Source organism: Calliphora vicina, chromosome 3, assembly GCF_958450345.1.
Source record: "Calliphora vicina chromosome 3, idCalVici1.1, whole genome shotgun sequence".
NCBI lineage: Eukaryota > Metazoa > Arthropoda > Insecta > Diptera > Calliphoridae > Calliphora > Calliphora vicina.
In genome coordinates this window covers 119,362,396-119,384,892 of record NC_088782.1, presented here as the reverse complement: position 1 = coordinate 119,384,892, position 22,497 = coordinate 119,362,396, and the positions used below count along the sequence as shown (strand labels likewise).

The 22,497-nt window shown below is 31.7% G+C and overlaps 5 protein-coding genes across 6 annotated transcripts; 3 read left to right on the top strand and 2 right to left on the bottom strand.

Moving 5' to 3' along the window:
- Positions 1 to 277: 277 nt before the first annotated feature.
- mrn (general transcription factor IIH subunit 4 marionette) lies at positions 278 to 1,907 on the top strand. The gene is made up of 2 exons (XM_065505037.1): positions 278 to 594; positions 657 to 1,907. The coding sequence occupies exons 1-2, from the start codon at positions 323 to 325 to the stop codon at positions 1,852 to 1,854; spliced, it is 1,470 nt and encodes a 489-aa protein (XP_065361109.1). The 5' UTR covers positions 278 to 322; the 3' UTR covers positions 1,855 to 1,907.
- Positions 1,908 to 2,131: 224 nt separating this feature from the next.
- Positions 2,132 to 4,734, bottom strand: Ufsp2 (UFM1 specific peptidase 2). Its single transcript, XM_065503197.1, has 4 exons — positions 4,583 to 4,734; positions 3,505 to 4,524; positions 2,809 to 3,256; positions 2,132 to 2,748 (listed from the first exon to the last, which is right to left on the bottom strand). The coding sequence occupies exons 1-4, from the start codon at positions 4,619 to 4,621 to the stop codon at positions 2,393 to 2,395; spliced, it is 1,863 nt and encodes a 620-aa protein (XP_065359269.1). The 5' UTR covers positions 4,622 to 4,734; the 3' UTR covers positions 2,132 to 2,392.
- Positions 4,735 to 5,726: 992 nt separating this feature from the next.
- Positions 5,727 to 9,153, top strand: LOC135954035 (ubiquitin-conjugating enzyme E2 R2). The gene is made up of 4 exons (XM_065504082.1): positions 5,727 to 5,860; positions 6,374 to 7,042; positions 7,886 to 8,190; positions 8,254 to 9,153. Exons 2-3 carry the CDS (start codon positions 6,536 to 6,538, stop codon positions 8,171 to 8,173), a joined length of 795 nt encoding a protein of 264 aa, XP_065360154.1. The 5' UTR covers positions 5,727 to 5,860; positions 6,374 to 6,535; the 3' UTR covers positions 8,174 to 8,190; positions 8,254 to 9,153.
- Positions 9,154 to 11,806: 2,653 nt separating this feature from the next.
- LOC135953533 (T-cell immunomodulatory protein) lies at positions 11,807 to 14,365 on the bottom strand. Its single transcript, XM_065503473.1, has 3 exons — positions 14,117 to 14,365; positions 13,059 to 14,057; positions 11,807 to 12,745 (listed from the first exon to the last, which is right to left on the bottom strand). The coding sequence occupies exons 1-3, from the start codon at positions 14,325 to 14,327 to the stop codon at positions 12,132 to 12,134; spliced, it is 1,824 nt and encodes a 607-aa protein (XP_065359545.1). The 5' UTR covers positions 14,328 to 14,365; the 3' UTR covers positions 11,807 to 12,131.
- Positions 14,366 to 17,013: 2,648 nt separating this feature from the next.
- Positions 17,014 to 22,142, top strand: Dph1 (diphthamide biosynthesis 1). 2 transcript variants are annotated; one of them, XM_065503913.1, is made up of 3 exons: positions 17,014 to 17,150; positions 18,323 to 19,116; positions 21,155 to 22,142. In XM_065503913.1, exons 2-3 carry the CDS (start codon positions 18,328 to 18,330, stop codon positions 21,764 to 21,766), a joined length of 1,401 nt encoding a protein of 466 aa, XP_065359985.1. In that variant the 5' UTR covers positions 17,014 to 17,150; positions 18,323 to 18,327; the 3' UTR covers positions 21,767 to 22,142. The 2 variants fall into 2 exon arrangements, with proteins under 2 accessions (XP_065359985.1, XP_065359984.1); XM_065503912.1 differs by lacking the exon at positions 17,014 to 17,150 and adding an exon at positions 17,753 to 17,894.
- The last annotated feature ends 355 nt before the right edge of the window (positions 22,143 to 22,497 follow it).

The following is a 22,497-nucleotide window of genomic DNA, read 5'->3' as shown; positions in this document are numbered from 1 at the left end:
TAAGGAATAATTTAAAACTAAACGTAAACAAATAAAACAAGCCGCTATAATTGTCAAAATTACTACAAATACTTCTTCTTAATGTTAAAAGGTAAAGACAACTGATAACAACATAAGAATTGCCAACTTAAATTATAAAAGTCTTAACTATAAAACAAAAACATGGAGCTTTTATATATATTGCAGTAGTATTTTTTTAATATTGACACCGGTGTTTATTTTGTTCAACAAAAATTTAATTTTTCTGTTATTCTGTAAGAAATTTATGGAATATTTTCTTTAAATATTATCTAAGTACTGGCTACAATCATTGGTGTTTGCAATGAGCGACACCAAATCATCTCGTTCTACCTCATCACAAATTTCACTGCTGGCCAACAAACCAGCCAATTTGCAATGTAAAGATTTCCAGGAGTACTTAAGAACACGTTCTGCCGATACTTTGGAAAGGCTTTACAACTATCCCACCATATGCCTAGCTGTTTATAGAGAATTACCGGAAATTGCTCGGCAATTTATAATACGCATATTATTTGCCGAACAACCTGTACCTCAGGCTGTGGTGGCCTCTTGGGGTTCCCAACATTATGCCAAGTAAGTTGATTTTTTTTTTTGTTAAACATATTAGACTCATAATGGTATTTTATTATTTACAGAGAACAACAAGTTTCAACTAACACTTTGACAGAGCTAAATGTTTGGCGCACCACCGCCATACCCGGTGGCTTGTCCGCCTGGGAATTGTGTCCCACCTTCAAAAAGAATCTTAAGATCGCTTTGTTAGGTGGCGGCAAACCTTGGTCAATGTCTCATACTTTGGAAAAGGATTCCAAGCCCCGAGATATTGCTTTCTTGGACCAATATGCCATGTCTAGATGGCGTTGTGTTCTTCACTATATGGTGGGCACTGGCGGTTCAAGTAAAAGTCAAGAAAGTGAGGTCATTAGCCCAGATGCTGTAAGAATTCTATTACATGCCAATCTTATGAAGCGAGAGGATTCTGTTATAACCATAACACGCCAAGGTTTTCAGTTTCTTTTGTTGGATACCCAGTCACAAGTGTGGCACTTTATGCTGCAGTATTTAGACACTTGTGAAGAGAGAGGTCTTTCTTTGCCCGAGTGTTTGAGTATGTTATTTCAACTTAGTTTCTCCACCTTGGGCAGAGACTACAGTTCCGAAGGCATGAGTCCCAAAATGTTGACATTTCTGCAGCACTTAAGAGAATTCGGTTTGGTCTTTCAGCGTAAGCGTAAAGAAGGTCGATTTTATCCCACCCGTTTGGCCTTAAATGTTACCAATAAAGCCGCCACCGTTCCCGCAGTCGTGTTGGAAGAGGAAAAGTCTCAGGAAAGTGGCTATATAATAGTAGAAACGAATTATCGTGCCTATGCTTACACCGATTCACCATTACAAGTAGCTGTTTTGGGTTTATTTACAGAACTGCTGTATCGTTTTCCCAATCTGGTGGTGGGTGTGTTAACCCGCGACTCGGTACGTCAAGCTTTAAGAGGTGGTATTACGGCCGATCAAATTATTAGCTATTTAGAACAATACTCTCATCCCAATATGAAGCTAACCGAATCGGCTATTAAATCAAAATCACCTTTGCCGCCAACTGTAGTGGATCAAATCAAGTTGTGGGAATTGGAGCGTAATCGTTTCACCTATACCGAGGGAGTGGTATACAATCAATTTTTATCGCAGGCCGATTTTGTTACTCTGCGCGACTATGCCCAGTCGATTAGTGTGCTGGTGTGGCAAAATGAACGGACACGTACTATGGTGGTTACGAAAAATGGTCATGATGATGTTAAGAAATATTGGAAAAGATATTCGAAGAGTGGTGGTTAATAAAACGCTGGGAATACAATGTTATTCGATAATGTTAAGTGTTAGATTTAAAATAGTTCAAGAAATTTATTTCAATTCGTAATGCAGAAGCACCTTGTTGCGGTAAGTACAAATTTCGTTTAAGGTAAACTTTAATTATTGTTCTCAATAAATTATACTACCAATATGAAATCGGATGGGGTATTAAATCAACTATAGTTGTCAAAAAATACTCAGCCTTATCTTGGAAGGTACAGGCGTTTTACCACAATGGCAATTTATAAAATAAATACGCCACTTTTTCTACTTCATCGTATATCGATTTACTTTATTGTTGTAATACAAAAAAAATGTGCTATAAAAATTGTTTAAATAAACTTGGTACAATCTAGATCTTTAAAATGTCGTACATACATAAATAAAAATATAACGTCTTAAATCCCAATTGCAAAACTTTACACATACAGCAGTGAAACATTTCGAAAATAAATAACAATACAAAAACGAAACTAAAATAATTTAGTAAAAAAAAAATCGCTTATTAAATACAAATTGTTGTCTAAAACATAATGGGTCTTTGTGGCATGCACAAATTGTAATAGCTTTTCTTATCCCAGAAATCCATACCCTTCCAGCCACACCAACCCTTGGCCTGGATGGTGTGTAAATCATCTTCACCCGTGTAGTGAGGATCTAAAATGAGGAATTTCACTTGACCCGATTGCACACAATAATCAATGCCTATAATGGTATGAGCCAAAACACCGCCACCAATCATAATCGGTGTACCCTGAGTCTGAAAATGCATGGCCAAGTCTGAGGCTATGGTGGAGAGTTCGCCGCCCGAAGCACAATGCAGGATTTTAGAGTCCACATTTAGGAAACCCTGTAAACACATGCCAACTTCGGTGGAACCTAAAAGGAAAATAATTTATTTGCTTAAGTAAAGGTGTGACTATTTCATTTAATCTTTACCAATCCATTGGGAGGATCCTTTAAAATTTTGCTGCTTGTCGCCAATTTTAACCAAATATTGTTGTATTTCCAAATGTGTGGGTACCGGTCTTTCCGTATAACCCTGCAGCAGAAACCAGGAGCATATGGTCTGCAACGATCTATAGGCACAGCCCCAGCCCTTGTCCTGCATTTGCTGCTGCAGATAATGATAATAATGATAGTTGCCCTGAACCAGATACAGTTTGCCATCTTGAACACCACTTGGTTTGAGGCCAATATGAGTATTGAGCAATGGAGTATCGGTGGTAATATCATTACGGAATATACAAGCATTGGAACGTCTAAAGTAGGGTCGTGTTACGCTCAAGCCAAAGTGACGATGTAAACGTTTACGTTTATCTTGCATGTCAGAGTTGTCATCAGCTAGACCATCCAAATAGCAACAGGATATAAAGTGGCCAAATTCCTAAATAAGCAATATTAATACAAATTTTTAATTAAATATAATAATTAAATATTAAATAATTTTTGTTATATATCAGGTATTTGTGGGCCGATTTTACCGAATTTAAATAGGCACCGAACTAGGACTATAGCAGATATATTGATATACCAATCATGTAAGTTATTTAAGGGTTTCAGAAAGTTGATTTCAACAGACAAACTTATATACAACCTTACCACTCATGATGAATGGTACAACAAGAAACTCACCTGTGGAAAGAAATTATACATTCTAGGAGCCATTAACTGTTTCGTCTCACTCTCCTCCAAATGTTCGCTAATACTCTGCTCACACAAACGCAAAGCACGACAGATACTCTCTATCAGTATATCATACAGCCTGCCCACCTTAGTGGATTTACTTAAAATAGCCATAGACTCTACATCTATGGGTATGCTAAATTTGCGTTCTGCCGGCCTTAGGCACATGCTCATTGAAGGCATGGTCTTGTTGCTGCTATCCGACTCCGAGAGTTCTCTGGTTTTGCAGCGTAAAACATCTATGTTTAAAATATCGAAATCACAACCCAATGCACCAAAAATTGCATTCAATTGTATATCGGCCGCCGACAATTTTTTACTTTTCTTTTCGCCGGCATTTTCCTTGTCCTCCTGCTGATAATGTATGGCCTCCTGCAGAGAACTTGAGATATCCTTAATAATAGAATCATTGTTAATAGACTTTTTAGCTCCGGCATAACCACAACCCTGGGCACCACCATTAGTTATGTAAACCTTAGTGGGTGCTATATTAAATGCTAAACTACCGCCTGATATTGTTTTGCGCAAAGCATGCATTTCCTTGCGCACGGCCAGCGGATTATCTTCCGTATATATGGTCCAACTGCATTTGAGACGGGTGAAGCAAAAATCACGATAAATTTCAGCTGCCTCCAAAACCTCATAGGGTACTTGCTCCAGTTTGCCGTGCATCATGAAGGAGGCTTTCAAACCCACCAAAGTGCCCAACTCACAGTTCAGTAATATGGGATTATCGGTGATGTCAACATCTTTTAAAATTTCTGACAAATGGGCCTCGGCATCTGTACAGTGGCCAAATTTTACTAGGCCACATAAATCCAATTCGGCTGGAAATTTGTGTTGTATTTGCTCATAGTTCAATTGACCTATAGTGGACTCTACATTAAAGCCCATTAAAAGCAGAGTGCCTTCTGCATAGAACACCCCAAACAAACAGCCGCTGCATTGTTGTTTAACTTGTTCCAAACGCTAGTTAGAAAATAGCAAATTATATGAATTTGAAGTTATTGTTTAGTTTTATAATTACCTTTAATAAAAACGAAGATATTTTTAATTTAGGCAACATTTTTTTAATAATTTTATACGGAAAAAATTTTAATGCGTTGGCAAAATGTCTAATGCAGATGATCCCCCCTTTGAAACCAAAAAAAAAGTTCACAACAATAATATGTGCTACTTCTTTAAAGCTTAACAATCAGCGTAAATGGTTAGCAAAGAATGGGGGATAAAGCACAAACTTAAAAAACGCTTAAATAAAATCAAGGAGGTTTTTGTTATTAAAAATTAGATATTAAATTGAGAACGTTAGCCCCTGTCTATACATGACAAATATTTATCATAACAATTAATGACGTTTGTTGTCAAGACAAAGCACTAACAATTTTGTCATAACGAAGCAATAATACAAATAACTTGGGGGTTACACGATCAAGTTTTGCCTTTCAAGTTTTAATACACTCACACTTTTTTACTAATACACTCACACTTTTAAGAATTGAAACGAATTTGCATTCAATTTCACATTCAAGTTGGTGTTCAATTTTTCATTCAAGAAAACAGCTGATTACATTTTTATGTCCAATTTGTACTAAAATTGTTTTCAAGTTGCGTGCTGCCTATGTCACCGCTTTCAATTTTTATAAATTTTGACAAACAGTATATGTAAAAGACTATCAAGAAAAACTTGATCGTGTGGCTGCAGTGTAAATGGAGACTATAAATGATAACTTTTTATCTTGACAACCATTTTGGGGTTTATCGTGATACAAATTTATCTGGTATAGACAGGGGCTTAACAAAATATCTTTGATATAAGTCTAAATGGTTGTAAAGTTATGACAAAAATTGTTAGTGCTCTGATCAGGCAACTTTGTCTTGACAGCAAATGTCATTAATTATTATGATAAATACTTGACCAAATAAAATCGTTGAAATATAAAAGGATTACTTTCAGTAACTACCAAACCCAGAAATGCATTGTACCCATCTATTTCCTAGAAAATGTCAGTGCTACAGCAATTTATAAATATAGTTTCATAAAATAAAACAGATTTATTTCAACAATGTTTCTATTTGTTTCTTTCAGTATAGTGTATACCTTAAGACTGGCAACTCTATTCTCTTCCATTTCTGCTTTCACCTCAATTTTCTTAAATACATTTCGACCAACAAAATATATCGGCTAAATACAAAATAAAATTGCATTTTTTTCGTTTATAAATTTTGCAAATTTAATACCAACATTTTAAACTTTGTTAATAAGTAAATTAAATAAAATTGTGTGCTAATTCTGTTTAATATAAATGTGAGTAAAACTGAAGCAAAGATTTAACAAAGGAAAAATTTTTTTGTGACGCAGCCATGAAAGTGTTCTTGGAAAAATTTATGAAATTTTTTTAGACGAAAGACGGGAGAGAAACGAAACTAGAGAAGCAAACAGAAAATTCATATAAAATTTTTAAAAGAAATAATTGCAAAAAAATATATACAAACAATATAAAAGAAAGTATAAAGGAAAAAAAATAAATGAAGTGATTTTATTTTTCTTCAAATTATTAAATCCCAAAATCATTGCATATTGTTTTTTGTTGTAGTTTTTGCGTGAGCTATGAGTGTAAAACAACAAAAACATAAATTGAGGTTGATTTTTCTGGCTAGTTCACCTTGGCAGAGATGCTGACATCCAAATTTATAGTTGTTTTTTTCTTTTCTTTATAATAAATACACAACTTTCAAAAATGATAAAGTTTTTAAGCATAAAATAAAATTCACTAATTTTTTTAATGATTTTCTTTTAACGTTTTTTTTTTATTTTCAGCTAAATTGTGTGTGAAACAAAAGAAAACGAACCTTTTGTAGATTTATTACACTTCTAACATACAAATCTATTTTATTTTTGGAAAATTTCTTTTGTTATTGTGGTGCTAACAATAATTTGGTACAGCCACAATCGTCAAGGAGTTTATTTTATCTATCCTAAATGTCACATTCATTGGCCTCCACTTCCTCCACAAATTCTTCATCGTTGGCCACACCCAGCAGCTCAGCGGTACGAGCTTTGGCCTTAGAATACAAATCCCTGCAAGAGGAACCCGTTGAAGGATTCCGCGTCAAGTTGGTGAATGATGACAATCTGTTCGAGTGGGAGGTAGCCATTTTTGGTCCACCGGATACCCTTTATCAGGGTGGTTACTTTAAGGCTCATATGAAATTTCCTCACGACTATCCATATTCACCACCTTCCATACGTTTTCTAACCAAAGTTTGGCATCCGAATGTCTATGAGAATGGGGATCTGTGTATTTCCATATTACATCCGCCGGTCGATGATCCCCAGAGTGGAGAGCTGCCATGTGAACGTTGGAATCCTACGCAAAATGTTAGAACCATATTGTTGTCGGTGATTTCGTTGCTCAATGAACCGAATACATATTCGCCGGCGAATGTTGATGCCTCCGTAATGTATCGAAGATGGAGAGATTCTCAGGTGAGTGTATTAAGTTTTGTGAAAAATTTGGGTTTTTTTTATTAAATTTATTTAAAATTTTATTAAAATTATACAACATAAAAATTTCCCTTGAAGGGAAATTTTTCAAAACTTTTAGGATATAAATTGTTTCACATTAGTATAGAAAAAATCAATAATTTTTTTTATTAAAATGCTGTAAAATAAAAATTTCCCTTGAAGGGAAATTATTTTAATTAGGGAAATTTTTAAAAATGTTGCAGAAATATAATATTTAGCATTAAAAGGGTAAAAACCAATCAAAATTTTATTAAAATCATGGAAAATCATCAAAATTTTGTAGAAATGAATTGTGTCACATTAATAAAGAAAAAAGCAAAAAAAATTTTATTAAAATTCTGTAAAATGAAAATTTCCCTTGAAGGAAAATGTTTTATAAACAAGGGAAATTTTTAAAATTATTGTAAAAATTAAATATTTAGCATGAATAGAGTAAAAACCAATTAAAATTTTATTCAAATTATGAAAAATAAAAATTTCCTTTAAGGGATTTTTAATTTAAACAAGGGAAATTTTTCAAAATTTTGTAGAAATGAATTGTTTCACATTAATAGAGAAAAAGCGAAAAAAAATGTATTAAAATACTGTAAAATAAAAATTTCCCTTGAAGGGAAATTTTTACAAACAAGGGACATTTTTAAAATTTTTGTTGAAATTAAATATTTAGCACTAAAAGAATAAAAACCAATTAAAATTTTATTTAAATTATCAAAAATAAAAATTTGCCTTGAAAGGGAAATGTAAGCAATAAAAATCCCATCCAAAATAAAAATTTCCTTATAACTTTTTACTTTCTCCAACCAGGGTAAAGATAATGAATATCCCAATATTATACGTAAACAAGCTTTAGCTGCCAATGCTGAGGCCATAAAAGAAGGCATTGTTGTACCCATGACCCTAGAAGATTATTGCATTAAACCAAAACGAAAAGAAACAAACGAACCAACCCTAGACTCAAATTTCTTTGATGATGTCTTCGATTTAGAAACTGAAGATGATCTACAAACCGATGATGAAGATGACGATGACGACGATGATGAGGATGATGACGATGATAATGCAGATGACAGTGGCAAAGGTGAAACAACATAAAAAAGAACCAAATAAAGGTTAGTGATTAATAGGAAACTTTAAAGAAATGTAAACCTAATAATTTCTTTTTCAAATAATAGGTTGGCGTCATGAAAAAAAATATTTAGGTTTATTAAAGCAGGGGGATATTTCTTTATGTTTGGCAAAGACAGCGTCTTTTAGCAATATCAGGAATTTTTTAATTTAATGTTTATTTGTTTTTATTTTCAGTTATGTTTATACTACTTAAGTTAATTTTCATTCACAAACAAAATAATAATACTGCAGAAAACAAAGCAACCAAATTTTCCATTTTACTCTAAACTAATTACAAAATATTTCAATAAATTAATAATGTATAACTATTATTATAAACTTCAAAACTAATTTGTTAAATTATATATATAAAAAAAAAATAATAATAAAAGAAAAAAATACTTAAAACCATATGCAAACAAAGAATTAAAGCCAAATAGTTAAAAAAAAAACACAACACTCAACCACAAACACAAAACCAAGCAAAAGTAAAGAAAATTGCCATATTATTCAAATTACATACTACTTAACATAATATTTACTTTAGATTTTATTTGAAATGCAATGAAGTTCTGCTCTTTTTGTTCCATTTTAACCACAACGAATTATAATAATTTCAAACATTTTATTTTATAATTTAAACTATTTTATTACACTTGTTATTTTTTAACAAATGCTAGAGTTTTTCAAAAATCTCAATTGGACAAGGCATATTTTCCATAAACACACTTTCTGCTATACTTTGTTGCTAAATAATACTGAATTATAAATTAAAAGAAAAAGAACTACATTATTTTTAAGACCAGTAAAAAAAACCACAAAACTAAGGAATGTATAATTCTCATTTAAGCCAGTCTACTACGTTCATCCATACCCTTACTATCGTGCATAAAATGTTTAATTAAATATATACATACTATATTTTTTTAAGTATCTATCTCTCTCTCACCTATCCTTAAAAATAAACATTTAAATTATTAAAATAAAAAAAACATACTTTAAAAAAAAACATAAAATTCATTAAATTTAAATAAAATAAATCTCTTAATTTGTATATTCATTTAATTTCAGGTTTTCTTTTCAAAGCCCTCAATATTGATTTAACAAACAAAAAAACTATATCTAATTAAACATAGTGTTTAAACTGTATTCATTCATTGTTTGGTTTAAACTTTAATTTTCAATAATATTAAAATAAATAAAAAAATATGCCAATAGAGTATAAAAGAAACTTTTAGTATTCCACCTACTTCTTTTATTTATTTATTAATTTAGCCACAATTCCTCTTCAGTTCCCATTATACTACTCCAAAATAGTTTACTCTAAGGGAGAAGTATCTCTAAGCTGCAAAACCTGAAGATTCAAGTCCTCCTTCACTTTTCACTTGGCTAAAGTGAGCCAGAAAGTGAAAACCCAAAATAAAATCCAAAATGCTCTTGCTGGTAATTTCTAGGTTATAGACAAGGAGACAATTACGCTGCCCTAGTTTGGAAGCAATTGTCAAAAACAATACTAACGATCGAAATTCATTCGAAAGCTACAAATTTTGATTGCGAAGACGAAGAAAAAATTCCATTTTGAAGGGATTTTTTTTATGCAAGGGAAATTTTAAAAAATTTTATAGAAATGAATAGTTTCACATTAAACAGAAAAAAATCAATAAATATTTTATTAAAATTCTGTAAAATAAAAATTTCCCTTGAAGGGAAATTTTTTTAAATGAGGAAAATTTTTAAAATTGTTGTAGAAATTGAATATTTAGCACATACAGAGTAAAAAGCAGTAAAAATTTTATTAAAATTCTGCAAAATAAAAATTTCCCTTGAAGGTATTTTTTTTTAACCAAAGGAAATTTTTAAAAATTTTGTGGAAATGAATTGTTTCATATTAATAGAGAAAACAGCAATACAGTTATTATTAAAATTCTGTAAAATAAAAATTTCCCTTGAAGGGAAATTTTTTTAAATGAGGGAAATTTTTAAAATTTTTGTTGAAATTAAATATTTAGCACTAATAGAGTAAAAACCAATTAAAATTTGATTATTATTATGCAAAATAAAAATTTCCCTTGAAAGGATTTTTTTTATCCAAAGGAAATTTTTCAAAATTTTGTGGAAATGAATTGTTTCACATTAATAGAGAAAACAGCAATACATTTTTTATTAAAATTCTGTAAAATAAAAATTTCCCTTGAAGGGAAATTTTTTTCAAATGAGGGAAATTTTTAAAATTGTTATAGAAATTAAATATTTAACACTAATAGAGTAAAAAGCAGTCAAAATTTTATTAAAATTCTGTAAAATAAAAATTTGCCTTGAAGGGAAATTTTTTTAAATAAAGGAAATTTTTAAACATTTTGTTGAAATGAATTGTTTCACATTAATAGAGAAAACAGCAATACATTTTTTATTTTTTTCAAATGAGGGAAATTTTTAAAATTGTTATAGAAATTAAATATTTAACACTAATAGAGTAAAAAGCAGTAAAAATTTTATTAAAATTCTGCAAAATAAAAATTTCCCTTGAAGGGATTTTTTTTTAACCAAAGGAAATTTTGTGGAAATGAATTGTTTCACATTAATAGAGAAAAAGCAATACATTTTTTATTAAAATTCTGTAAAATAAAAATTTCCCTTGAAGGGAAATTTTTTTCAAATGAGGGAAATTTTTAAAATTGTTATAGAAATTAAATACTTAACACTAATAGAGTAAAAAGCAGTCAAAATTTTATTAAAATTCTGTAAAATAAAAATTTCACTTGAAGGGAAATTTTTTTAAATAAAGGAAATTTTTAAACATTTTGTTGAAATGAATTGATTTACATTAATAGAGAAAAATTAGAGTTTTCTCCCAATCTTATAATGCCTTTATTTTCCTATGATTCACTCCATAATTGAGATTGCGGACCAAAGATTGTGTTGGGTACAAGGGCACAGTAACATACAGGGAAATGAGATAGCAGATAAACTGGCCAGACTGGGTTCGGATCTGGACGATATTAATAGGGACTGGGAGGTTAAACCTCCTATATGTCACTACTATAGATTGATCCTTGAAAGATTCCGGGACTCTACGAACCAATCCTGGTGTAGTAGGACGGATTGTATGGTGTCCAGGACTATTTTGCCAAAGTTGGATGTAAACGCAACCATAATAATTGGGTTGTTGGATTTCTAAAGTCTCAGGTCTTTAGTAGGAGTGATAACCGGACACTGCTCAATTGGAGCCTTCATTGGTAAATGGGATATGGGCGCACAGGACTTTTGTAGGTTGTGCGATGATATTGAGGACCTAGAAACATATTCTGTGTAACTGTCCTAGATTACTGGGTCTCAGGCAAAAATAGCTAGGGGAAGGATTCCACGATGAACTGGGAAATATAGCTAGAGGAAATCTATTAGACTTTATCATAGGGAATAGGCTGGCTATTTTAGGTAACAGGACTCTGAGAATCCCAGTCTATACTTATTTCCTGTCCTTTTCTTTGGACTAATGGTGCAGGGTATAAAAATTTAAATTCTCCCAAAAAAAGTCAGTAATATTACCAAATCTATTTAATTTACTTTAAAACCTCAATTTCTTTTCTTATATTTTTTGTTTGTTAATAATTCAGTTGCTTTTATTTGTTTAAATTTCTTTTTATTAGAGAAATATTGTGTATTTTAATATAATTTAAAGGTTATTTCAAATATATAGAGTTTAATATCAATTCAAACGCTTAAAATAAAACACAACACTTAAAAGTTAAAAAAAAGTATTGTAATAAAAAGAAAAAAATATATATAAACAATTCGTTTAAACTTAAAAAATAAGCGAATTTTAATATGGATAATAAAAAGAAATGAGACAAAAACTACTTAAAAAATATCACTCTTCTTCAGACAATTTAGAAAAATTGTAAACTGTCTCCTCTACGCATTTGCAATTTACAACTAACTACCCTTACATAGCATCGAAATGGAAACGATGGGCTTCTTGTAGTTTCTCCTGTTTATCCTCACGTTTCTCCTTGATGTACAGCACCAAAATGATGAGAACAATAACCAAACAAGTGCCGCCCAAGGCAACCACACTCATGACAATCAGCTTGCTGGGCGTTACAAACAGCTGGGCTTTCCAGCGTTGTGGATCTTCAATGGGTTTGGGCACCACTATTATTTGAGAATTGGGTATAAGTTGAGTGAAATTTCGCGACATGTGTGCCAAACCCACAGTTAGGGAATCGACAAAATTTGGTGTTCTGCCCAGGCCGAAGATGGTGTAGGGCAACTGCAAGGCGAAATAAGAAGATTGTGGCAATTGCACCGACGAGCCACGCTGTAAATCTCCGTCTTGTGTGGTGGTGAAGTAGGTAATACGTGGTCCCGGTAAATTGGTGCCATAGGTACGTTTCTTGCGGCCTAAAGCGGTATGCAAAGTGGGATTCTTTTTGTTGACCAAACCCGTTAGCACTATAACCTTAACGAAATTAGCATCATAATCCAGGGTATTGCGGAAGGCTAAAGGTTTATACTGGCCGGTTTTGGTCTTTTGTATTAAGATGACATCCAGGACACCTAAATAAATTAAGGTTATTATTAAAATTATAAATAAGTAGTTTAATAGAAACCAGTAAGAGCGCTATATTCGGCTGTACCGAATTTTAAATTCCCTTCATCAAAACATACTTAAAGATAAAAACTAAAAACTAGTTTTGGTGAAAAAAAAAATTACGGAAAAAATTATCAGTTGAATGAAAATTTTGGTAAAAAAAATGATTAGCCAGTTGTGGCCGGAGTTTATGTAGCAACCGATCCAGGACTATATATATTAAGTTATTAGCGGACAGACGAAGAGAAGGTTGAATAATAAGTAATCTAAAAATATTACCATCCTGATAGAAATCGTAGAAAGCTCCAGCCACTGTATCATTGCCCAAAGGATTTAAAGCATTCCATTTAACTTCGAAGGTTCTTTTCAAGGGCGGATTACACATTTTACAGGGAACATTTTCCAGCAGAAAAGTTTGCATACGCTTGGGCCCCGTTAAGGTTTGCAGGGTCATTATAAGATCCGGATAACCATCCATATTGAAGTCACCGCTACGTGCTGTGATGGTCTTTAAATATACATCATCTTTAACGGGCGGTACAAAGCCCCAAGAAACCGCTTGAGGATCTTTGAAATTGACATGCACATCACGGAAATTATTGCCATCATGTACTAAAATAGTAGAGTTTGTACAATCTTTATGGAAACACACAGGCAAAATAATATTTTCCACTCCTTCCAATTCAAAATCAGCAAACACAGCTTGACCCAGATTATAATCAGCGCCCACTATAGATATATCTATGGTGTGATTAAAGGTAAAATCTTCCTTTTGCTCGCCATGACGTCCATACCACACTTCATAATTTTTATCAGTTTGTATAAATAAATCGGCCATAAAGTCACCATTCAAATCCAAATAAGCATTTGCATTGGGTGTTTTAATGCTGGCGCCAAATGTTGTGCCACCTGTGGGTGCCGCTTGGGCTCGTGGCTGTGGAGGTTCACGTGATTTTTGGAAAATCCAAAACATACGCTCCCTCAACTCATTCAGGCCATATAAATCGATAATCATGTCACAATTGAAATCTAAAGCCAATGGTTCCCCTGTGGTTTTCAACAAGGGAGTTTCGGTTTCCTTAGTACAGTTTAGACCCTCGGGACCACCCCAATGTACAAACACACCGTATATATTGTCATTGGTATCTTTAGGTTTCACAGTTACCAACACATCCATTAAGGCATCACCATCAAAATCGCCGGGAACCACGCTAGTAATTTGAAAATTTTCATAACTGCAATAAGGACCATTTCTTAAAAAGGGCTCCGTTTCGGCACCTAAAATTAAATCAATGTCTTTAGCAATTGTTTTTTTAATATATTGGCTTTTGACTTACCATATAATATTTGCAATACTTTCATATTATCCCTTATTAGAAATACATCTGTTAGTTCATCCGAATTGAAGTCTCCAAAAGCAGCTACAATACCTTCTTTGACCACACCAAACACTTCATTAGTAATATCACTGGCAAGTGCTTTACCGCTTATGGTAAAAACCATTAAAGTGGTTAACAACCACTTAATACTTGAATTGTAAGAAATCATGGTTTTAATTGTTTTTATTTTTAAAAATTTTAAAACATTTTCTTTTTTTTCCTACAGAAAAAAATCAATTTTGCGAAGGTGTTAATAGAACCCTTAGGATAAATTGTAGCTTAATTTTAAAATTCTCTTCTTTGATAGCATCAAACAAATTATTATGTGTTTGTTATACTTTGAGAACGTTTTATTTGTTCTTTTTTTTCGTTAAAACTTATTAATTACTAAATTTTTTTAATTTTTTCAACAAAAATTTCACAAATAAATGAGTCAATTCTAATGTTGATGTGTTGGGAGTATGAAAAAAAAACAAAGAATGACAACAGCTGTGGCAGAGTTGCAAAATTTGTTAGTATTTTATGCAGTGATGCCCATTGTTTGAGAGAATAACGCGAATATTGATATTATTACTATTTGTCTCCACGTAGCAATATTTATTGCTGCAATTGTCAAATTTGATAGCGTCCATAAAATTTGTAGACAGACGAAGTTTGTTGGCGAGGGCACAAAGTATACAGAGGCGACATGGCAAAAAAAAATATATTTGTCTCTTTCGCTCGAAACAATTTCAACTGGTTTGGTTTTGTGCTTATTTATATAGTTGTTTGTTTTAACGCACTGTCTGTATTAAACCGCAAATTTGTTTTCTCTTTCTATCGAAACAATTTCAAAAAAAGCTGATTTTAGTGTTTTTGAACTGTCAAATTTGACGCCTCTGTATACTTTTTGGCGAGGGGTTGAAGAGGTAGAGTATGTAGTACACCACTATCTCTGCGTTTACATGATGATTTTTAAGGCGTCGCTTTTTGTTTGTAGGCGAACGGTATAGAGAAGCACGGGGAGTAGACAAATAGACACGATTTGTATATTTCGTGTCTTTTTTCATATTTTTCTTTACACTAATTTCTTTCCTTCTTTTTACATTTTATTCTATTTCTTATTTTGAAGTTTAATAACGAAGATTAATCAAACGCAAAAGCAACTTCAAAAGGTATCTTCATACTCATACCGTCTTCACGTCAAATTTCTAGGTAAGCAATAGAATTTGACAATTATTGCAAACATAAAAATTCTAAATTCATGTTACGTGGGGAAGTTGTTATATAAAATACAACTCTGAATCGAGTCTCGAAAACTAGTTCTAAAAATATGGCAACATTAACGCGTTCAATTTAAAAAAATCCCCGAATTAGAAAAAATGCCACCATATTAACAAATCATTTATTCATTCCTCAAAGTTCTGCCAATAAAGTATTAAAGTAACGCAAGTTTCTTTGTTCCCGTTCAAAAAAAAATAATTTCAACATGGAAAAATTTAACGAGATTGCAGAAAAAGTTAAAAATTTATTAGCTTCTTTTGAAAAAGAAGTTGATGATCTCTTGAAATCGCTTTGCGACGAAGATAAATCTAAACTGCAAACTGATCTTAAAGTTTGTACATTTTATGAAAATATATTGCAGGCCAATCAGTACTTGTGTGAAGTAAAGTGTATGGTTCTACAAAAGCGTCATGATTTGCACAACCTGAAGGAGGAGGCTAAAAAGTCGGACAACAAAAAATATAAAAACGAAAAAGAAAAACTGATTTTGGAGCTTTATAACGCTGAGGAGTTGTACGTGGATTTAAAAACCCAGGCCATTAAAAAATTGGAAACCATAATTGAAAAACGTAATAAAATGAAATTTAGTCTCGATGAGATCGAAGTTTGGGGAGAAGTCCAAAATGTTATAAAATCGGTTATGGTACGAATGAATATGTAAAATACCTACATATACGTACATATATTTAAAAAAATGTAAAATTTTCTTAATTTAAATAAAATGAATTTCCATTGTATTATTTGTGTTTAATAAAAAATTATAAAAATAAAATTCTTGTTTGCTAAAATTTTGTTGTTTACTACTGGCGTTTTGTGCAGGGGCCGAATTACCGCATTCGATGTCGAGTAAATTCGATCGTAATTTTCTTATTTGAGATTACGGTATTCGATATCGAGCATGAAATTTAGTACATTTTGGTATAATTACGATATCGAAATTATTTTTCGATACGATAGTTCATTCGATCACGAGTTCGGTAATTCGGCCCCTGGTCGTAGCATCTTTGATGCACAAATTTACTGCATTTACGTACAACGCCCTTTTTAAGAATTTTAATAAACTGGGACTAAAAAGACCTACTATTAAAGCTAAACTGAGACTCTAAACAAACCTACGATTGAAGCTAAACTGGGGCTCTAAAACACCTACGATTAAAGCTAAATATAGACTCTAAAAAGACCTACAGTTGAAGCTAAACAAACTCTGAAAAGACTTGTAGTTTGACATTTGTGCGTGCTATTTCTATAATCAGCTGTGCTGCCGATGGCACCTTATTAAATGCACCTTGACAGTTCACTTATATTTTTACATAAACAAAGTACCTGTTGTTTTTGTATATGTTGTATTTGTTGTAGTTCTGTCGTCACCTTCTATAAATTCGCCTTGATATGTGCCGAATATTAGGACAAAAATCGACCTAATACCAATATTCGGTAAAAAAAATGTTTTTATTCATTTCAGCGGCTCTGATGTTGCCAGAATGAAAAATATTTTTATTTTTCCATCTGGCAACAATATTTCACATATGTTTGCTAAACATCTGTTGTTATTCTTATCAATGACAGTTACTTTTGACAAAACTGTCATAATCACATAAAGAAAATCAACAAACGTGCTCTTCAAAAAAAAAACTAATTACACACGCTCTATATTATAGTCTTGTATATTATTGCATAAATTGCTTACAATTTAAACTAGCTGATAGTGTTCGTTTAAACAAATCAACAGGTAAACAAAACTACAAACTATTGCAATTTGCAGGGAAATTTGTGGAGTTTTTTCTTATTATAAGTTGAAACCCACATCAAAACATATGTATTATTAAGAACGAATGGTCTACGTGACTTACGGGCCAGTGTTAATGGTGGTTGGTGCATACATGAGTTCAATAAAACCAAAATAAACAACAAACACACAAAGTCGCGACAAGAATAGCAACAACAACAACTATGCAAAGCATACATAAAATAACAATAAGAAGTTTTTAGATATTTTTTGTACTTAGTTTAGATGTCATTACAAAAAATATATTTGAACTATACAGTTCATTCTTTTTGAGGAGTTTAAAATTATAAAAAAAAATTGATATTAAACATAAAAGGAACATTTGTGTACTTAATTATAATTAAAACAAGTTCTTAAACTTCTAATTAAATTTAAAAAAAAGTGCTCTAAACTTATAACAACTTTATAGGTAAATATAAAAAGAATAATTTTTCAAAATTATCAAAACAACTTTATTGCTAACATTTGCCTGTTGTTTATAATTTTCTTTGTGCATAAATTAAAATATACAACATTTATTTTTAACATTATTAAACAAAAACAACTTTTAAATTTAAAAACAGGAAATCTTATTCAAAACAAACCAAAAAACGACCGTTTTAGTTAATCACTTTAAGTGTGTCGGCTAAAATTGATAATTGGCCAAAAACCATTTACTACATAAATATAAACAAAGCAAAACATAAGGTGAGTCAGTTAATAAACTTTTTCAAGGTGTTCCCATTTTTGTTAACAAAAACATTTTGTTTAAAAAAAATAAACTTTGGTGTAATATTTGTGTTTTCAACCTTTCAAATTGTTCTTGCAGTTCTATTTTAATTAAGTTCGAAGTGTATTTACATCGAACTTATGATGTTGTATGTTTGATCAGTTATCCATGTCAAACATGTATGTTTGTCGAATATGTAATTGATGCATTTATTTTGTTTACATTTGAGGAGATGAGTTCCAAAACTGGCTACTTGCAACTGAAAATATTTTCCACTAATCTCAATAAACGTTTACTTAGCTAACTGTGACCTTTACAGCTTTTTTCTTTTTGTTGTTTTATTGCAAAAAAAACCTTTTTGTTTCTAACAATTCTTACTTACAATGTTATTTTTATTTCATTTCAGACAACATGTTGGACATAATCCAACCTAATGCTGCTCAGGCCCAAAACATGCAACTAAATGATAACACAACAACCTCAACCGATGTGGTAGTGGTCCGAGCTAAACCCAAAAAAGTTTTCAAACCCAAGGCCCGTCTAAATCGTATACCCCAAAGTCTACTCGATGATCCCCAGCTGCAAAAGGCCATTGAACGTCTACCCTCTAACTATAATTTCGAAATACACAAAACTATATGGCGTATCAAGGAAATGAAAGCGAAACGTGTAGCCCTACAATTGCCCGAGGGACTGCTAATGTATGCCATGGTAATCAGTGACATTATCGAACGTTTTACCGAAGCCGATACCGTAATCATGGGTGATGTTACCTATGGCGCCTGTTGTGTTGACGATTATACCGCTAAAGCTTTAGGCGCTGAATTGCTGGTACACTACGGCCACAGTTGTTTAATACCCGTCGATCAGACGGAGGGCATTAAGGTTTTATACATTTTTGTGGATATCAAAATTGATCCGCTACACTTTTTGGATTCCGTTAAGCTGAACTTTAAACCGGAAGATGGTCAGATGGCTTTAGTTAGTACCATACAGTTTGTGACAACGTTACAGGCCGCTTCGGCGGAACTTAAGGCAGCCGGCTATGATGTGATAGTGCCACAAGCTAAACCTTTGAGTCCCGGTGAGATTTTAGGCTGTACCTCGCCCACACTGCCAGAGACAACTAAGTTGATTATATACTTGGGAGATGGACGGTTTCATTTGGAATCAGCCATGATAGCCAATCCGAAATTGAAGGTGGGTACTTAAATTTTGGAATATTTTTTATTAAAACCAAAAAAATTAAAATTTTTTCTATGGAAAAATAATTTTTGATAGAATATATTGTCAATATAAAAGATCTATCTATATATATAAAAGTGAATGTGTGTCTGTATGTATGTATGTTTATTATTTTTAGTTTGGGATCTATAGACGGCTAAACGGCTGAACCGATTTGCTTGAAATTTTTACAGTATATTTATGTATGTCTGGAAGGAGCTATAGGCTACTTTTTGTTTTGAAATTTTAAGTGGGCGTGGTACCTCCCATACAAAGTTAATTTTTAAAATCAAATATTTAGGAAACTATAATAGCTATAGTCCTCAAATTTTGCATGAGCAATTTCACTGTTTGTTTAAATATTTGCGGCAAAAATGGGAGTAGTAGCCACAGAGGGCGTGGCACCTCCCATATGATGATTATTTAAAAAATCTAATATATGGGATACAATAAGAGATAGAATCCATACATTTTGTACGGATATTCTACCATCAATTTTAATATTTAGGACAAGAATGGGCGGACTGAAATAGTGGGCGTGGCACTTCCCAAACAATCTAAATACTAAAATTCATATCTATCTGTATAATTGTAGTATGTAAAGCGTTAAAATTTTGTATGAACTACTTATTTAGGCCAAAAATGGGCAAAATAGCAATAGTGGGCGTGGCACCTCCCATAGATGTGATGAAAAATTATATATAGGAACAGCTATAGCAGCTATCAATATTAATATTTAGTACAGAAATGCGCGGACTACCAAAAATATTAAGTAAATGCTAAAATTTGTATGTATACATTTGAAACCCTTATATATATATAAAAGTCAATGTGTGTTTGTTTGTTTGTATGATTGTTTGCGTATTTGTAATGGCACTCGACTTACAGTAAGGCAATTAATGAACAATCTAATCGGAGCGACCTTTATAACTGGGAATTATAACTTCGGAAATGCCATTTGATTTTATTCGATTACAGTTTCCTATTTGCTTAGTATTTGCAATGACAATTGATAAAGCCCAACGTCAGTGTTTGCAAGTTTGCGGACTAAATCTAGAAAATCCATGTTTTTCACATGAACAGAAACTAATTTTAGATAGACTAAATATATTGTAAATCTATACGGTACGGGTAGCGAAGCACACCGGGTTTTAGCTAGTCTATTATAAAATTGCAGTATAACAGTTTTCAAGAGAAAAATTATCTGTATAACAGTTTTTTTTATAGAAAAATTGTCAGTATAACAGTTTTTTTTATAGAAAAATTGTCAGTATAACAGTTTTTCTATAGAAAAATTGTCAGTATAACAGTTTTTCTATAGAAAAATTGTCAGTATAACAGTTTTTCTATAGAAAAATTGTCAGTATAACAGTTTTTCTATAGAAAAATTGTCAGTATAACAGTTTTTCTATAGAAAAATTGTCAGTATAACAGTTTTTCTATTGAAAAATTATCAGTATAACAGTTTTTCTATTGAAAAATTATCAGTATAACAGTTTTTCTATAGAAAAATTGTCACTATAACAGTTTTTCTAAAAAAATTTACTATATAACAGTTTTTTTTAGTATAACAGTTTTTCTATAGAAAAATTGTTAGTATAACAGCTTTTCTATAGAAAAGTTGTCAATATAACAGTTTTCTATAGAAAAATTGTCAGTATAACAGTTTTTCTATAGAAAAGTTGTCAGTATAACAGTTTTTCTATAGAAAAGTTGTCAGTATAACAGTTTTTCTATAGAAAAGTTGTCAGTATAACAGTTTTTCTATAAAAAAGTTGTCAGTATAACAGTTTTTATAGAGAAAAATTATCTGTATAACAGTTTTTATATAATAAAATTATTTGTATAACAGTTTTTATATAATAAAATTATTTGTATAACAGTTTTCTAATGAAAATTTTCAGTAAAACCTTCAGTATAACAGTTTTTCTATAGAAGATTTTGCAGTATAACGGTTTTTCTACGCATAATTTTGATTTAAAAAATAATTTTTTTATTTTGTTTATCTTTTCAGGCCTTTAAATACGATCCCTATGAAAAAAAATTCACCATTGAACAATACGATCACTGTACCATGCAGTCTATGCGTTATGGCGAAATAGCAAAGGCCATGAAAGCCAAGAAAATTGGTATTATTTTGGGTACTTTGGGACGCCAGGGCAGCTCAAGAGTTCACAAATTCCTCGAAAAACGTATACGAGCCAAAGGTTTTGATTCCACCACCATTCTGCTGTCGGAAATCTTTCCCCAAAAACTTTCATTATTCGATGATATAGATGCTTTTGTACAAATAGCCTGTCCTCGCTTATCCATAGATTGGGGCACAGCTTTCGCCAAACCACTGCTGAATCCCTATGAATTGTCGGTGGTGCTGGGTGATGTTGAATACATGCCACACAATGCTGCTCCTAAACAAAATTCCTATCCTATGGACTTTTATGCCAGCGGTAGTTTAGGGCCCTGGACTCCTAATTTCAAACCTCCTGCCCTGGGTGAATGTGAAAATAAACCCTCAGCTGATTGTTGTGGCCGTTGTACGCGTGCCGAATTGGAAAAGGATGAGGATGGCAAAATTGTAACAAAAGTTGTGGATATAGATGATTTGTTGGACTTTAAAAAAGGCTAAATGTTTGGTATTTAAAGTTTAAGCACTACAGCTAGCTGTCCACTACCTGTAAAGAACAAATTTTGTATGGTTTTACAAAACTTGTGGCGTTTTGTGATGATTTTTCTCAAAATACAAAAAGTTTATTTAATGTATATAAAAAATATGGGACTTAAACATGTTTTAATTTTTTCTCGTTTATAGTTTTAAGTAACTTTAATCATGTTTTAAATTATTTTTTTAGTTTCATTGCTTTTCTGCCCTCCCTTATTTTATAACTATACAATTTTTTAGTTAAATTTTAGTTTTTATGGCAATTTCATGGCTTTTTTTTAAATATAGATTTATACAGTATAAAAAAAATAAATAAAAATAGAATTTAACAAATATTTAAAAATTAACAGAGTTTTATTGTGAAATCAAGGATCTTTGGGGGACTATTGAAAAAATCCAATTTAAGAATACATTTTCGAGGACTTTTGGGAAACTACTGCGTAATTTTGGGGGAGTTTTGCTTAATTTGAAACTTAATAGAAGACCGTTATTAAAAAAGCTGCCTAAAATTGCTTAATTATACAAAATTAAGGAAAATAACTTAATTTTTCACATTTAAAATGTATTGCTACATTAATTATGTTAGAAAATGTAACTGCAACATTTGAGCTGTTGCTAACAGATATAAAACATGTTGCAGTTGTCTGTTATTTACACACATGTTTATATATATTCTGAGGTGGGTTTGATTGCTCTCT

Bases quoted from the DNA above. Each gene is read 5' to 3' on its own strand.
- mrn (XM_065505037.1), top strand. From the start codon at position 323: ATGAGCGACACCAAATCATCTCGTTCTACCTCATCACAAATTTCACTG. The intron at 595-656 runs GTAAGTTGATTT...TATTATTTACAG, and splicing joins GGTTCCCAACATTATGCCAA to AGAACAACAAGTTTCAACTA.
- Ufsp2 (XM_065503197.1), bottom strand. From the start codon at position 4,621: ATGTTGCCTAAATTAAAAATATCTTCGTTTTTATTAAAG. The intron at 3,257-3,504 runs GTGAGTTTCTTG...TTGCTTATTTAG, and splicing joins TGTATAATTTCTTTCCACAG to GAATTTGGCCACTTTATATC. The intron at 2,749-2,808 runs GTAAAGATTAAA...TTTTCCTTTTAG, and splicing joins AGGATCCTCCCAATGGATTG to GTTCCACCGAAGTTGGCATG.
- LOC135954035 (XM_065504082.1), top strand. From the start codon at position 6,536: ATGTCACATTCATTGGCCTCCACTTCCTCCACAAATTCTTCATCGTTG. The intron at 7,043-7,885 runs GTGAGTGTATTA...TTCTCCAACCAG, and splicing joins GAAGATGGAGAGATTCTCAG to GGTAAAGATAATGAATATCC.
- LOC135953533 (XM_065503473.1), bottom strand. From the start codon at position 14,327: ATGATTTCTTACAATTCAAGTATTAAGTGGTTGTTAACCACTTTAATG. The intron at 14,058-14,116 runs GTAAGTCAAAAG...ATTTAATTTTAG, and splicing joins AGTATTGCAAATATTATATG to GTGCCGAAACGGAGCCCTTT. The intron at 12,746-13,058 runs GTAATATTTTTA...TAATTTATTTAG, and splicing joins CTACGATTTCTATCAGGATG to GTGTCCTGGATGTCATCTTA.
- Dph1 (XM_065503913.1), top strand. From the start codon at position 18,328: ATGTTGGACATAATCCAACCTAATGCTGCTCAGGCCCAAAACATGCAA. The intron at 19,117-21,154 runs GTGGGTACTTAA...TTATCTTTTCAG, and splicing joins TAGCCAATCCGAAATTGAAG to GCCTTTAAATACGATCCCTA.